The sequence below is a fragment of the Atta colombica genome, unplaced genomic scaffold (assembly GCF_001594045.1).
Source record: "Atta colombica isolate Treedump-2 unplaced genomic scaffold, Acol1.0 scaffold54, whole genome shotgun sequence".
Classification (NCBI taxonomy): domain Eukaryota; kingdom Metazoa; phylum Arthropoda; class Insecta; order Hymenoptera; family Formicidae; genus Atta; species Atta colombica.
This window is the reverse complement of record NW_017259544.1, coordinates 475228-493945: the sequence shown is the minus strand read 5'-3', so window position 1 is coordinate 493945 and position 18718 is coordinate 475228. Positions and strand designations below refer to the sequence as shown.

At 30.5% G+C, this 18718-nt stretch overlaps 1 protein-coding gene across 1 annotated transcript in view; it reads left to right on the top strand.

Annotated features, from left to right (window-relative positions):
- LOC108691864 (immunoglobulin superfamily member 10-like) overlaps positions 1–18718 on the top strand; it is a 173714-nt gene that overhangs the window by 73298 nt on the left and 81698 nt on the right. Inside the window, exon 7 of the mRNA XM_018199799.1 lies at positions 15182–15310. Within this exon, the coding sequence (XP_018055288.1) occupies positions 15182–15310 (129 nt within the window). The remainder of the gene's footprint in view (positions 1–15181; positions 15311–18718) is intronic.

Sequence of the window (18718 nt, the reverse complement as noted above, 5' to 3'; positions counted from 1 at the left end):
ATAAAATATGTCCATTTATATACAATTATATATAATTCTATATAATTATATAAAATATTTTTTCCCGGTTGGCATCAAAATAATTATAAATTTTGTAAAATTTCTTAATTGAAGATCGCAGAGAAATTTAGAAAATGTAAAACAAATGAACAATTTTTTTTATAGAATATAAAATTTTATACTAAATATAAACATATAAGGGAAGACATCTCATCGCTGGGCAAGCTAAATTACAAATTTCAATGTTCAAGATGTTTAAAATGCAATTCTTTCTTTAATTGCTCTGTTTTTATTCGCGTACTGAAAGAAAAAAGTTATATTAACAAATATCTAGAAATTTGGAAACAAATAATCTCAACTGTATGTATTATAAAATTTAATAAGAATAATATTAATAGGATACACGAACTAAGTTATTAGTTATTAGTATTATTATTATAGTTAATTATTTATTGCTAGTTATTATTGCCTACACTTCAAATGATTAATATTCTATATTTTATTAATTCATGTAATTCTTATTTTCTTATTAAAATTTTATAATACATAGTTACAGAATTTTATATATATAAATAACTTCCAAGAATTTTAAGGTTGAATTTTGATACAGGATACCTATCATGGAACAAAGTCGAAATGGATTCCGATCGGAATTATTCCGTTTTCCCCAAAAAACACAACAGAAATCTAAGGAATAATTGAATAATTCCGATCGAAATCCATTCGGATGTTCTCAATGATTCCCAGAACTAAAAACTGATGTATCTCTTATTTACTTTTGTTTTTGGAGTTCAAACCCCATGCGCCTTTTATAGTTTGCTGAATGGTGAAAATTTTCTTGTTAGAAGAAATTGAATTTCACTGTTATTCTGGCAATGCTGCATACTGTTCGTGACTGAGTGACTTAGTGATTTTCAATGTATTTTTTAAAGTTGTTTTAAAATTATTTTAAAGTTACCTCAATAATAATTAATTAGTTATTATATAATATGATTTGTTAGTTACTATATAGTGTGCTTTATTTTAAATAAATGTTTGTCTAAACTAGAAAAATTTGATTGTTGTGTCTTATTTTTATGAGATACATAAGTAACTATTTAATGTAGTTGAAGTATTATTTTACTATCAATTACTAGTTTACAATTAACAATTTACAAATATTGTTGCTATAACTATAGTTCTACAGTGTTGAATAATAGCTATGTTTACGATTAGCTATTACATTATAAAATTAATTACAGATACTATAATATTATCAATGTTGCCAAATTTAATTAATACTATTTTTCTCTCAGTGCAACTCTCGATTCTTCTAGTTGCTCTTCTTTTGTGTTTACGATTAGCAACAACATATTTAGTTGTAAATGAAAAATGGTGTGGGGTTCTTTAAAAAAATCTAATGAAATTGAGAGACGAATCTGTATAAATATCAATATCAAGATAGCTTTAAAATGATGAAAAAAAAATTAATTCAAAAAGAAATATCACTTTGACGTATAATTTTTGTATTACACGTCTTTCGAATTCCTTTTCAACTTGTGGCTGAAAGTCGGGATACGAGTTGAGACGTTTCAATTAGCTGAAATTGCCTGAGTGAAAAGAAAACCGCGAACGCGAAAATGGAAAGTAGACTTGGCTAAAGTGTCCTGTTAGCAAGATTGCGCTTCTTCATTCACTTTCTTTTGAGGCTGTGCACGCGATCATTCAACCTCCGCCACCGTTACCGCGAAACCTAAGCAAACAGAATCAGCCCGCTCACAGTTCGTGGATTAAGCCATTTCTGATGCAACGTACTTTGTAAATGACCGAGAATTCTTGCAGGGTAATCGCACTCCTTTGGCCACGATTAATCCTAACTTTTGCATGCACATTCCAGTAGCCTACAGATCGTTCTTCGAGATCGCGTGTATAAAACTTGCCCTCTATTGACGAATATCGAAGCGAATATGATCTCTCGCGTGTGTGCGCTTGCGTTATTCACATAAGTCGAGGAAACACGCTGCCCCTCAGGATCGTACCTTTTTGTCGCGCGGAATGTAATTCGATGTACTTCTTGTTTACAAGGAACTCGGTGCATAAAGAAGAGCCAGCGTCCCCCGGCTTTGCATGCTCCGTCGACGTAATTCAATTAATTTTGCGAAATAGCGGTCTAGCAGTTCCTACGTACCCGACGGCTCCTACTCGGAAGCATAGCTTTCCTGTGTTATTCACGGTGTGCACTGGAACTATTGAGCTGATAAGCAGAACCAGTGCGGCTTCGGCTGAGCTCCAAATTCCGACAATCGAGATCGTCGAACCCCAAATGTGCCAGATGGACGATTCTGTTCGAGGATGTTTACCTGCTTCAAGCATATCGATGAATGTTCGCTGACAGTTGTATTTTGATATCAAGATTGAAGAGCGAGAAGGGAAACGTTGGAAACTCTTGCTCGTGTTAATGTTCGATGTTCTGTAACCACAAATATTTTCACCTCAAACCGGAGGGAAAAATTCTCAATAAAAAAATTTTGTTTATGAATCCACCACACAAATGCCAAAAATATATCAATAGACTTTTGACAAGTTGATGGAAATAGTAACAAAAATTATTAAACTCTGGAAACATAGCTAATTAATATCTGTGAAATTAAATAACTGTATGCACAATGAGTAATAAAAAGAGGCATTAGGCATATATTTTAATTAAAATTTTGTAATTGGACATCACGCCATAAATATTCAATTGAAAAAAAAACATTTATGCAACTATAAATGAATAGTTTAGGATATTAAAAGTTACAATAATAATTAAATTGAATTGATAATAATTAAATTAATATAAATTAAACAGCAGAATTGGCTGTGAAACATTGATCAAATATGTGATATTGTAAAATTTTTTTATTGTTATAATATTGTTATGTAATATTTAAATATACCTACCTTCAAAAAATTGATACCAACAAAAACATTTCGACAACAATAATAATGTTGTACGAAAGAAACTGATTTTATTGAAGTATTTAAGAATTTAAATACTTGATCAAAATTAAAAAATTTAGATATAAATTTGAAAATAATTATATTGATTTATCAGAATAATTATATAGAAGCTCAAGTATGAGTAATTCAAAAAACATTAAATATAAAAGTCATTGAAAAATTTCATCAAATCTCAATCAAGATAATGTCATTTCGACCGTTATCGTGACAATTGAATGTTATTTGGAATACTGCTGAAAGTGTTGACATTCTAGCAATTAGCTTGGCCGCCCTACATAGTTATTTTAATGATCTAAGACATTACTTTCAGAGTTATATCTAGACTAAATTTTTAGATATTTTAGTAAAACTCTTCTTTCCAAAGGATTAGGAAGTTAATAACGTTATGTTGAATCTTTATCATCTATTCTTTAACGAAACAATATTTTTGGATTCGACTGAAATATTCTCAATTAGACATTGTGATCGTGAAACGTTATCGACTGCTGGATGCATCCTGCTAGTGCTCTCCCGGGGAGACATTTTGATCTGAAGGCCGAAACCGCAACAGCTTCCTGACCGTAACACGACGGTTGGTTCTCGCACACGTTCCTCATGGGTTAATGTCTACGCCATCTGGGACACGTTGACATCCGGACAACGATATCCGCCCCCAGGAGGTAGTGTCAGCGCTACGTGGACCAGTTTTAATACATTGATCAGTTTTACAATGAAATTGTGTTCTTCGGGAATTTTCAACGTGTGTCCCAGACTTGATTATTGAATGGAATCGCATGTGGAAATAGTACTCTCTGAGAAGAGAATATATATATATATATATATATATATTAGTAGTGGGGTGGTTTTAAACCAATTTGCCTATAATTCTGATTCATCGAGTTTCACGAATCAGAAAACAAAAGGACAAATATGGACGCTTACACTTTGCTTGTGTAGCTTATTTATCTTATTATATTTTTGTCTTTAAAAACTATAAACTTCTCATGAAATTATTTTCGCAAATATGCGAAATAATGATTTGGCATGTTGTATGTGTTCTGTAAGTGTTGCTTATTCCATAATTAATAAAATAAATAAACAAAATAAATGAATGAAATAAATGTTGTGTAAATGTATACTAATAACAACATATACTGATAACATCACCACATGTCTCATTGTCAGTAATCGAATTTGTAAGATAGAATAAGAAATATCCAAATTTGAATCCCAGTAGAGATCTTTTTCGCAGTAAACTTTTTACAGAATTTTAATATTAAAATAAATATGTCTTTTTGATAGGGTCTATAATGTTTATTTATATATAGTTTTCGAGTATTGAATTATTAAATCTGATTTGAATAAAATGACTGACTTGAATAAAATAATTAAGAGATTGTTCACTATTAAATAATAATTATTATTTATTACGTAAATAATATAACCTTGATATTTTTGATAATTGACAGCAACTTGTTTTTATAAATGTTTTTAGTTCAGTAGTTCGACCATTTAGCATTACAGAACTAGCTTTAACAATAGCGGTACATATTCGTAGCTGTACCTCAATAACAAAGTCACTGCTATTACGAGCAATTGCGTGATCCAGTTATAAAATAATTAGTGGCACGTGTAACCCGTTCAACCCGTTGTCCCAAGCTGCGTTTGGGTCGTGCGAAGAGAGTCAATTGCCGGCAAGCCGGAAAATTAATCGCTCAGTTGCCACTTGGAACGGTTTATAACCGTGTCTGTTGCTAATCGTACTATCCGACTACTCCTCAGTTACATCCTGATGCAGACGGCCGGCTGTTGCATCTATCCGATACATCGTCTTGTAGCCAGATCGATCCTTGTAATCGAAATGTGTTATATCGGTTTGCTGCTACCGAATACTAAATAGAAATACCTAACCTATTTATGTTGAGCGATTGAACAATCACACTATAGATTAAGAACTCAAGATTTTGGTCAAAACCTTCAATTCTCACCAAAATTCGTAAATGATCATATATACTAATAACAAAAAATATTTCTCATGACATTTTTTAATATTTTGAAAATTAAAGCACTTTCACATCATATGTATTTTTAAAAAAGAATTATCCAACTAAATTTTATAATAAATTTATATATTTTAATGAACAATTCAATATATTTATACACATGTATTCATAATATATTGATTTATATTCCTGATATATTGATTATAATCCTTGTTGCCTTCTTTAGCCAGATTTCGAATAATTTTTCATATTTAAAATAATGCATGCCTAAAAAGAATAAATAATAACTATTATATTTATAGCAGCCTTTGGCAGCTAGATTTTGGATAAAACTAATCACAAAAAACGTTTTATAAAATATCATATAAGTTTATGCGAGCGGAATCAAGTGATTTTTTACAGATTACATTAATTATTATCTGATTATTACACGACGTAGCAATGTTGTATATTATTTAATTTCTCTTTGTACATATAAATTTTTTGACTATTTACTACTCACTTGTAAAATTTACTCACTAATTTTTTTACTACTCACTTGTAAAAATTAATACTAATTATTAATTACTAATTTATTAACATTAGATATATTTAATTCTAATAGAACTTCGTAAAATAATGCGTGTTTATAATCGTAAAAAATTTTAACTTTCTCGACTGTATGCATATTCTTTGTATGTCCAAATAATAAATTTTTTTCATTTAAATTCATTATTAAAATATACATGTATTATGTATCTTTTTAAATAAAATAATTTTGAGAAATGTGCAATTTATTTCATTCTTTGTTAATAAATTAATATTTATTTTCTAAAAATAAGATTAAACAAAAATTTTTCTGTACGAATACTTTTGTACTCACTATACTAATAGTATAATAAATAGTTAAAACGCAAACAGTTAAGTTTCTCGTTAAGTCTCTCTTTTCTTTGAAAGTACCTACTGTGTGATATCACCGTTTTAATATTCTAAAAAAATAATACTTCCAAACTTTTGAATGGTAATGTACATATGTATAATATGTATATTTATGGTCACTGATTTTATTTATCCAAAAATAGAGATAATTTAGTTTTATCGGTTTACGTATTACAAATAGGCCATCAACATTGTGCTTTTTGTCTTCGCGTATTTTACTCGTGGCATTTTCAAAGTGAAGAGTGATGATAAGGAAGGATTTTAAATCATCCTGAAAGCATGCTGTCGTAAAACATCGCGCGCTAGCACGCGTCAATTTGCAATGTCGAGTGAAACCACATCGTTCTTTACCGTTTGCATTTCGGTGATGGATTGCAAACATTCGCGATAAGCAAACATTTTCCACGGTTTCCGTTAACACGATACATTACTAACCGCTGACGAACGTCTACGCATATTATTTCGTATAATTATATGCGAAATTATTGCACCTTACGAGCTCATGAAATTTAAATCCAAAAGGTATTCGCGACATTTTGTAATGTTAATTCAATTGTAATGTTAATCAATTTTATTTTACAATATCAGATATAACGACAAAAACTATTAGTTAACGTCAATTACTTTCGCTTCAGGTCGTAATTAAATGCCTTTGTCTGCAACTATTGTTCAAAAACAATGTCTGTTTGTTTTTTGCATTAGAAGATCTATTCTTCATTAAGAACGATCAGGTTATTTCTTTCATTTTATTCTATTTTTATAAAAGAATTAGTCTATAAATTATAAAAATTACTACAATGATGTAAACAATATAAACGATAAAAACGATAAAAACGAGCGGACTGAACACATGATTTGAACTTGTATCAAATTATAATAAAATTGAATGGCGACTGGTAAATGTAGAGATTATATTGATTTCAAATTAGCAATTGTGTTTTACACGTATTTTGGAAACCGAATATATAAATAAAACTACGTTCAATTGTAAAACTTAATTTATTTAATTTGAACATTTTTACACAGAAAAAATGATTTTTTACTTAATTGATATTTGCAGAGCAAATATCAATGTATTTTAAATTAATGTATCTGTGCTTAAAATTAATATAATTTGAATAATTTTTTTATCTTGCAAATCAAAATCCGAGAAATAAGATTATGTTACTTAAAATTATATAAGATTGTGAAAAACATTTGTTATAGTTTTTCAGATCAACAAAAACAATTTTGTTGGACTATTGAAATCCTTATGTAGAAAGTTCAAACTAATTAATTTCAAAACTTTTGTAGCATTATCATATTTGGGCATCCTATGCAATTATTTTGAAGCTTAAAAAATTATATTTTTAGATATGTATCTAGCTAAATTTTTAGATATATCAAAACCGTTGTTTCCATGTATCTAATATTGATATCTAATGTTGGTACATTGAGAAAAAAAAATAGTTGCAATTATCAAAATTTAACTAATTTATAGTTATTTTAAGGGAATCCTAAAGCCGTATTGACTAAACCATACCATTTTTGTATAACAATTACTTTCTTCTTCTTTTACAGATTTGAAAATCCTTTTCCAAAATTAAAATATACGCATTACATGTTTGTGAAGTGGAGTTTATGTCGAGAATGTAAAGAAATTTCAAAATTGAGATCATTAAGTACTATTTCTTATTGTTAGTCCCATATAGCGCTCTCGAACTGTCACATCGCGATAACATTTACTTCATATAAAAGTTGTGCAATCTATATTTATGAAATAGTAATCCACAGATTAGTTTGCATGAAGAAACAATGTGGAATTCTTAAAATTGGACTTAGACGTCTAATTAAAATGTTATTGTTATACGAAAATTTATATATATGTGTGCGTGAGATATTGAAATACCTATTACATTCTGTATGTAGTGATGTGTCAATGAGATATAAATCGTTTGTGTGTAAGCTCTACTTAGACAATAACTAAACGTCTTTAAGATCCTCTTAACTATGAAAAATGTTAATTGTACTATCAATATAGTACTATCAATATAGTTATATACATGCTTGAAAATTTTTAGTTTTTTCTTAACATACTTTTTAATATCATAAATAATAAATGAATATTAAAATATATATAGTTTTTATTTACTATAATTGTGATTTTATTTACTCAAATAAAAATTTTATTTCATTTACTATTTTTTTCATCTTGTTATTTTATATAATTAATAATTGAAATATTATTATAAATATTGATACACATAATTTTTTTATGTTTAAGAGAACTATACATATAAGATTAATAAAATAATAATATAAGGTTATTATTGCTAACATTATAACAGTAATAATCATATAAATGGAAAAATCCTAATCATAATTATTTTATCATGCAATAGTCACAAATATCAAACTCTCATAATCAGTATGAATTTGTTTTTCTTGATTATTGCTTTCTATATATTCCAACATTTACGCACAAATTGTACGCTTCAACAGTAAATACATATTTCCATCCAAAGTCATGATCTCTAATTTTTATATGTAAACGCAAATATGCTTTGAAGAGCACGGCCGATTTTATAATTCCGATAATAATATATCCGGTAATAAATTCCGCGCAATTTTCCCGTCTAACTATTTTATTACAAACAGTTTCATCACAACTCGCCGTCGTCTTCGTTTGGCCCGACCACTTGAGAATTTTTCATATCCCTTCTGCATCTTCCATTATCCACACACTAGTCCTCCTCGCCTTTTCTCATGTTCGTCCATGATCGCTGTCGTTCCGTTCTCGCATCGTCACCGTACCGCGTATAGGATCGTAAAAGACCGGAATTTCTGTTCAAACATCTGCAAAGCCGCGCTTCGGGGCATCTGAGCCCCTTTAAAGCTTCATACAAATTCATGACGGAGCACCGGTACCGCTCGCACGCGCTCGCACTACCCTCCAAGTTTTCGGCAGGATAGGTACATATGCATGCATGTGCATATGTATCCACAGCTCCGGTATAGTTGGTAATATTATTTAATACCCTTTGCATCAGTGTGGGGGGATGGTAAGGCGGTAAAATTTCGCAGATTAGTTTCGATGTTTTATTAATATGTGTCATACGCGCCATTTCTCGTGCGACCGCTTCTCCTCTATTTATATATTTAGCCAATTTATCGATCGGGAGAAACGGTAGTCGACGCGGTAGATAGCCAAGCTGAGCCTCAAGGGACAAACTATGGAGTGAAAAGACGTTGAATGAAGATAAACCGCAATGAATGGAAATGTTAAGACTTACGAGCCGAGGAATGGTTACCGAGGAAAATGCAAATGTAGATAAACGCAACTTGCAAGTGTAATTTCATTCAACACGACTGAAAATAAAATTATATTCCTAATAGCGAATACGATATCGATGTTTGGATTATACAAAGATTAGGGTAATTAATTTTTCATAATTTTTGTTCATGAATTGAGATCGTCAAAAATTGCGAATATTACAAATAGAATGAAAACGTGTATGAATATTTGAAAATAAGTTAAATTCTATTTAATAGTAGCACGATACATGCCAAAATCGGCTACAGAAAGTATGATAATTATAGAACTAATCTAGCTAGAACATCTCATGAATATTTATGTCCTCAACATTCTGATGTTGTGTTACGAGAGACTCTAAAATATGCGTGGGTAAGTGCAGGACAAAAAGCACGTATCACGCGGTCTCAGAAATGAATATTTCTTGTCTTGCTTTAACAATTCTTGCCGATTACTTCTTCTATTATTTTCGTAACAAGATATATGCAAATGATGAATGATTTATCGACAATGTCATACTTTTAACTTCATCATTATTCATTGCACGAATTGTCCATTATATTTTATACACAATCAAAGCAATCGTGCGTTCGGATATTCAAAGCATTCTTCGCGCTGTCCGCACGTCCACTTTTATCATGTATATTATTAAATCCTTCGACAATTTTGTCATACACACATTGGCATACATTATTTCACAGAGCTCGGCAATTTCGACAGATTTTAATTTTCATCGAACGTTGCGTGTTACAAAAAAATATTTTTCAGGTATCTCCAATAATTAATATCGGTAAGAGCTTATATATGTATTTATTTATATATCTCACATCCGCGATACCGCTCTGCCTCTGACAAGCTTTTATACGGCCGAGCGAAAGTTTCATTGCGAATCATCCTTAAAAATAACTATCAGTGTTTGCTCAATCCGATGTATCGATTTGCATCCGGGCTTTGAGCTACCCGCTATCTAAATATTCCCGGACTCGTCGAAGAACGGCGGAATACATTAATATCGGATGAGTTGATGGCGAAATGAACTTGTATCGAAAGGACTGGTGTGCCACCACGATCAAAAACTCATTGCAAAATATTTTATCCGACATATTGCATCCGAGAGACCTAAAAGAGGCTTGCTTGAGGCGCATCAATCGATCGATGTTTTATTTTAGACTCTGCATTTGATGAACTGCGAAATCTCGGAATGATTTTTCCCTCCTTCTCTCTCTCTCTCTCTCTCTCTCTCTCTCTCTTTCCTTCTACTATTCTCTTCTTCTTTTGACTTTATAATTCTTTTTCTAAAAATTTCAAATTTATTACTTTTTCTGATTTCTACTTTCAACGTTGCAACTGTGTAAGTTTATCAGTAAGTATGTGTACGTACTGTTTTGTATACACATCTTTTTTATGTGTACAATATATTATTCTCTGAAATTTTTTCGCATAATTGTTTTTTTCCGAGTTCGCGGTAATACGAAGGTAATCTTCGACAATGAATGTATCCAATTATTTAACATGATTAAAACGCATTGGTGTAAAAAGCAAGATTATTTTCGATACATTGATTAACTCTATTGATTAAATGCATTGATTAAAATCCAGAATACGAAAAAAGTTATTCTGCGAGAAATTCCTCGGCTGAATTGGAATGAAACGCTCTGAGTGTTGAGAGAATTAAACAAAATTAAATTTATGAATTTTTCTCGAATTAAATCGTATGAATATTATTATTTTTATCTGTATAGTCAGTTATCTCTTCGTATCCGATTAAACGTCTAATTCAAACGCGCGCCTTGACAGCAGCGGTCAGACGCCATATTAATTGAAGCGATTAAACGAAAAACGAGAGACGAGGATAGGGATTCACGCGATTCACGCGGTCGATCGCTGTGATAGTCGCGAGAGAAAATCGAGCGCTTGTTCTCGTCGAAGAAATATACGTTTTTACATTCTCCGTCAATATTTTTTTCCGCTTTTCGCTTCACGCAGATATCCGGCTACTCGGCGATCGTTTGCCTCACAGCACAATAACGGCGGTTTATCGGACGGGTGTTATCACGTCACTTGGTATCCATGAGACGAGACTACGTCGCGCCGGCCGCCACCGTTCTTCAGGCTCGAATTTCGCGTGTTCTCTCAATTATTCGCACCGATCGATCGCCTTGCCCCTGCCAATCGGCGGCGTTGCATGCCGCGTCCGACCTACGATGAATGCAGCACGTGGCAAGGTACCATAGAGCTGGCAGGGCATGTGTCTCGAAAGAAACATCGCCGCCCGTTCTAATGGTAGGGGGTTGGTTAATCGCGAGACTAGGAGACAAGCAAAGCCGAAGTAAACCGAGATAAAGATTTATGAACGCCATCCCTTCGAGAGAGGAAGGTGTGTGTGTATTGCTGCCGTCGATTCGGATGGTCTGAATCCATTCTTATGATTCGCGTTCATTAATTGTCATTGTGAAGATACGTTCTCGAGATGAAGTCTGTACGATTGACATTGATCGTTTTTGCGATAACATCATCCGAGACTTGATATTATAAGTGTATATGGAAAGAACAATTTTGTTCAAGTATCTAAAAATTCAACTAGATACACACAGATCTAAAAATAATTTTGTTCGACCATCAAAATAATTATGCAAAAATCTTAAGCATGATAATGCTGCAATAAATTTTGCATTCTAGCAACTAGTTTGAACGTCTCGCATAAACTACTCTTCAATTGTATTCCAGTCAATTTAATTTTTAGAAAAAGAATTGTAACTTGTCACGCCTCATAAAAATCGTCATTTTCATCTCTGACGTCGCTTCTTTGTAATGTGACAGTCATATTTAACCAACGGATTTATATATTTAGCAGACAAAAATACATCGAAAAAACGATTATTTATATTGCAAAAATAGTATTAAATGTCGAACAATATAATTGTCAATAAAATTTTATTCAGATCTACATATATACAGGATGCTCGGTAAGTTTTAATAAAACGTTCGTGTATAAATAGAGCGGATTAAAGGGAATTGAAAAGTCTTTTACCATTTTGCAATTTTCGTAACTTTTTTTAGCCAATGAGCAAAATATGTAAAAAATCGACGCTTTAAAGTAACTTTAAAAGTTTTCTAAAAAACATCTTTAAATTATTTCATAAAGAATTCTGAAGGAATAAGGAGACTTAAAGAGAGCGAAAAGTCAAAAAATTTTTTTTACTTTTTTTAAATCATTTATGTCTTAAAAATATGCTTCTAGAGGGTTTTTTGAAATTTGAAATATTTTTCGAGTTATGTGAGTGTTTTAACAAATGGGCGCATAGTGCAGTGGAGTTATGGATAAATAGATAAATAGATAGATTTCTATTAAATAATCAACACTGAAACTTTAATGCGTTTTTCTCAAAACTACACTTTTCAACTGGCAGCGTCTATAACTCGAATTTTCGACCAATCGATTTCAGCTTTGAACAGCAGCTTCATAATGAATAGTTTCAGTTAAGTGTAGCGATTTTTTTATTAACTGTTAGTTTTTAAAAGGTGAGATGTTTAAGAGGCTCAAAATATAGCGAAATTAAATTTTTTTTTAAACCGCCATTTTGTAAAAAAGAATTATTTTAAAAAATCGTTACGCTTAACTGCGACTATTAAGGGAGTAAAACTCCACTCATACAGATTCGAAATTTTTAAAAAATTTTCATTTCAGATAATTACTTGAGTTTTTTACGCTGGCGATAAACTATGTTTTTCGAACACGGAAGTCTACAATGAAACAATATATTTAGTCATATAAAAATTCTTAAAAATGTGCATCCAATTGATATATCAATTCATATTTTTTCTAAGGTTTATATTATCTACTTTTAGGAAAATCAATTTAAAAAAGCCTTTTTTTAAGGATTTTACTCTGTTTTATCCCCTTAAAGTTGTTTTTATTCGCGTCGATTTTATCCGCTTATTTGACAATCTTTAAAAATTATTATCTCGTTGAACATTGCAAAATAGTAGTGGATTTTTTTATTCAGTTTAGTTCGCTCTATCTACTTACATGCTTTGTTAAAATTTACCAAACATCCTGTATAGCTAAATTTTTTATATTTATATTTTAGCAAAACTATTCTTTCTATGTATCTATAGACAAAAGACAGTATAATTTAACATGCCAATAATAATATGACTCAAAGTATGACGGATCGTAGAAATAAAGTTTATTTATTTATTTATTGCTAATCTTAGAGAAGAATACATATTGAATTTGAGATTTACCTGTAGGAAGAGTATCACATTATACAAAGAAGTAAATATCACATCTAAACAAGCAGAAGCTCTTCTTCTTTTTATCGGATTCCTGTCGGAAAGGAACTCCTTTCTCAGTCCATTTCGTTCTCTCACCAATTGCGTTACCAGTCAGTAATTTATTATCAAAAGTAATCCTCTTGGGAAGATCACAATCTATACGAACTACTGTATTTTACTGGCTATAAAACTTGTATGAACTATTATAAATCATTTCAGAATTTACTCGCGTCGACATAATATCATTATCGATTTTGGATTTACCAATTGTAAGCATCAACTTAAAACATTTTTATCACGGGAGGATAAAATATATCATTTATAATATTATAATATAATTTTCATTTACACATTGCATAAGCTCATACTTGGTGCACTTGTTTCGTTTTAAAAAAATTTCTTTTATTATTTTTCTAAAAACGTGTCGCGTATTAAATTTTTTGTATTGTTAGATATTATTATTCGAATACAATAATACTGACACTGAGTTAAATTACTTTTATTAATATTTCTCAAAAAGCAAATGGTTCATTTTCTGTTTTATAATGATAATAATTTAGCTTTATATCGTCAATTTCTTGTCACGGAGTGTCAATCGTTTTGCTTCTTCCTATCTCTCTGTTCTCTATTAACTCCTGCCAGTTATTTCTCCGTGATAAAGAGCCAGCGAAAGTTTCCTCGTAAATCGTCGTTTGATGTAATGTAGACACGAAGCTAATGTATACATCTTCACTGTATACATCTTAACGACAAAAATCCTAATCACGCGAGTTGGGTGATCTTAATACTTGTGTAATCGTTTGTGAACTATTTGTGACAGTCATATAACAATTTTGCACGAACTCGATCTAACAAGAAAGAATTTAATGGAAGAAAAATCCTAACGCAACTGAAATAATTTTAACGAAAATGTAAGAGATTTTTAGTATTAACTTAATCTCTACATTTCTCCCGTTTCGTGACTTTCTTATATTGTAATTTTACTGCAATCTTACTTGTAAAATACAAATCTCTCATTAAAAACTTTCGTAATAGACTAATGTATATCTGGATATATCCGAGGGCGTAAATCACGTAGCAGTGAAAACGTATTCTGAATTCTTGTAACTTTACTGCTTCATTATAGAATACTTCAATTTCGTACTGGATCAATAGAAGAAAATTACTAAATATGTACTATATATGTGTGTGTGATTGCCTAATCATATTTTTTGCAGCATGTTACAAAAAAGACTGAACAAATCAATTTGTTACTGTAAATATATATTATAAAGAGTTGAACATGTTATAATAATAGTATGTAATACCTGAAACATTAATTTCCAATATTCATTTGCGTACAAACCAGTACGAAATGGAAAATATAATATATAAAAGATTACTTAAGTAATATATATTTGGCAACTCTCTTCTATTCTATTTGCACTTAATTTAATTCTGATTCTTTTAGCAATTACATCGTAAGTTTTAAACGTTGAGACTCTGTCGCGAGATATTTCATCTTTGCGTGTCAAGCTTTAGCTCTAAATGTTAAGAGCTGTCCGTGCGTCACGTAAAGCTGTAGGTTGTTAAATTTCAAACCGAACTATTTGCATAACCGTTTTCCTCGTTTCGCTTACGAGATAACGAGGATGAAACGTTGCTTACGCGAAGGTATATACCTGCCTGTTTCCGTGAACTGTATTTGCGCCCTCGGCCAAGCTGAATCAATTCTCGCTTCTGGTTGCAGTGAACCTGTATGATGGCGAGCAATTAAACTTGACGAGGATCACACGCAGCGAAATGGGTGCTTATCTCTGCATCGCGACCAATGGTGTGCCGCCCACGGTCAGCAAAAGGATCACCGTTGATGTCGAATGTGAGTTTGTAGCAAGCATTCCGCACATTATTATCGTTTGTATGTAACAAATATGAGATGTACATATTCATGATGAATGGCATGCACAGTCAGCGATACAAGGGATACAATGTGACGCAATGACCATAATTTTATGCTGTTATATGCTAGATGTTCGGCAATAAACGCTTAATGACGTTGATGTTTCATTAAAGGGTTCAATTAAAATGCGTCTTGCAACAATATATTATTTGTCAACTGCTATAATTTAATGACGTGACTGTTATATTGGCGCTATAGAGTAGTATAGAGTGTAACTGATAAATAAATAACAATGTAATTTATAGTTAAGATGACACAATAATATTGAGTAATAATTTCCTTTTGTTTGTGATATGAGTAACATCGAGTTTAATGTTAGTAGTAAATTTATTCGTATTTATAGTAAACATTCTGTGAAAGATAAAATTGCAATGCGCATTTTTTTAATTTGCTGAATTTGAATAATAATTTTCTTGGGAAAACAGCTGGTGGTGCAGCACCAGCATTGGGCTAGATTTCGATAAAAATGCAATAAAACCGCACTTATGCAATAAAACCAAATTAATGCAGGTTTAAATAATAAGAATCTTATTAGACTGTACATGCGAGAACACAACTGATAAGAAATAAATTAAAGGCCTATAACAATCGAAATTGGATGCTTAAATAATTCACTGTGAATTATGTGTATATATATATATATATTGTGTAATATGTACATGTACTCATTGATGCTTAAATAATTCAATGTGAATTATATATATAGAGGAAAGCCTCTGATTATGAGATAGGCCTCTAATATGAGAGAACGGCATTTCTGCTAAACTAATAAACGTTATCTATTGATTTCATCATGAATTTATTATTCTTGGATTGAAGACTATTTAGTAGGAAATTCATTATTAAATCATGTCTGTAATCATAAAAAAATATCTCAGATTTTGGATATCTAAGTTTTATTGATATGCACCTTTAATCCTTGTTTATTATTATATTTTTTCACATTAATCAGGCTGTATTTCTTAAGACGTGTATTGTAGAGTTAAATGAATTATTGCATCGTGTTCAGCGACCAAAAAAACATATAGTACCACTTTTAAAATCCGACTTAAGTCATTTTTGCATCAAATCAAACATTTATTAAGGAAAAATCGAAACTTTTATTTAAAAATCGTTCACTAGCGACCTCTAAATCTTAACATTTTTTGATAAAAATTTAGGAGTGTTCTTTTGGTATGAAAGCTTTTAAACTAAGGATTAAAAAAATTTTTTTTTTCTTCAGTTTAGTAGAGAATTTTTCGATTCAGTTTAGTCTGCTCTATCTACACACATTGGCTAAAATTTACGGGATACCCTGTATATATTATATATATATGTGTATATATATTATATATATAATATATACAATTCATATTGAATTATTTAAGAATCAAAGATCCAGCTTTGACCGTTATAGATCTTTAATTCCTATTTCTTATCAGTGCAGATTTAGTTTAAAACACATTATTATTCTTGATTGTCCATTTTATGACTTTACCTATAATAGTAAAAGCATATAACTACACAAACTTAAATTATTCTTATTTTACAATAATTTTCTAAATTATTTATTTAATCCTTAAAAGTTTCAAAACTTTTAAACATTAAAATGTTATTGTCATTGCACAGCTGTTATTAGGCACATCAACTAAATATAATATTAAGATATAAAATTAAGGAGCTTCTAAAGCCATCAATATTATCGACTAAACCATAATTTTCATATAACAATTACATTTTTTTCTCTTTTACAGATTTGGAAATTCTTTTCTAGGATTAAAGTATACGCATTAATACGTGTTTGTAAGGTGGAGTTTATGTCAAAAATGACAAAAAATTTCGAAATTGAGATCTTTATCATTTCTAGTCCAATATGATATTCCAAAAAAAAACTGTCACATTATAACAACATTTGCTTCATATAAAAGTTGTGCAGTCAGCTGTAATTATGAAATAGTAGTCCACAGACTAGTAGTTTGAACGAAGAAATAATAACGTGAAATTCTTAAAATTGAACTTAGATGTCTAATTAAAACGTTATTGTTATATAAAAATTTATGTGTACATATGCGTAAGATATTGTAATTATGATGTATGTAGTAGTACGTAGTGATGTGTCAATATTTAAGTTGTGTGGAAGTCCTACTTATACTACGACTAATCTCGTCTTTAAGATCTCCTTAAATTTGAATAATGTAATCAAATATCAAACCTTAATCATTAATGTAATATCACAAGTTTAATTTCAACTTGCATTGAGCTTTCACGTCTCTAAAGATAGTGGAGAGAAAGTTGAACTCAGTGCAATTTTTTGCATTAATTTTGTCAATGGAACATTAAATTTATGTCATCAGTGAAGTTTAATAATTACACTTAAAATATATGTGAACTGGTTTTCATAGTGGAACAATACAATTGCATTTCAGAGTGCAGGATTATAATTTTCTCAGTAGAGAAAACGTTAATTATTTTCCTACTTTTGGAACATTTTTTTCTGCTGTTTTATTTGCTCAAAACAAAAAATTTATAAACCCATGAAATAGTATTAAAAAAAAATAATAATGAAGAAGAATCATAAATAAAATAGCATAGTTATATCATTCTGACTTTTTTTCGGTAAGCTTTATAGCAGCAGGTAATAAGGCATTACTACCTGCCTTATTATCAATTGTTACTCACACGTTTTTGCGTATCTTACTATAATTATATTGGTATATAATTAAATTAATATTAAATTTAATTATATACCAATATAATTATAATTTTATATAATATGGAAATGGTAAAGATCTCAATTTTGAAATTTTTTTGTCATTTTTGGCATAAACTCCATCTTACAAACACGTATTAATGCGATAAATTAAATTTAAACTAAAAATAAGTATATCGAAAATGCTTGTTCTTTTTATTCATAACAACGCCAAATGCAAAAAGAATCAATCAATTTCAGCAAATCTCTTATAAAATGCATTTGAAACGTCATTTTTCACAACATGTTTACTATGAATAAACGTTTACTAGTAAATTATTCGGTGTTAATTGCGTCATTTAAAAAACAGAAACTTGTCAACTCAATAAAGTTAAAAAGGTTATTATGAGATAGCGATATCGTAGAATGTACAACAGCATACAGGTGTTGCACATAATTACTGTAATAAATTATGTTAATTGGATGCGGCAAATTACTACGATCAACTCCAAATGTTCATAAAATATCCTAATTTTCTAGTTCATTTACGTGTTAAATATCGTAAATAGCGGCACACGTGACGCAAACTTTCTCGAGGCGGCGACGCGAAAATTGGAGTTTTCCATTGGGGGATGGCTGGATCGTATCCAACAATGATT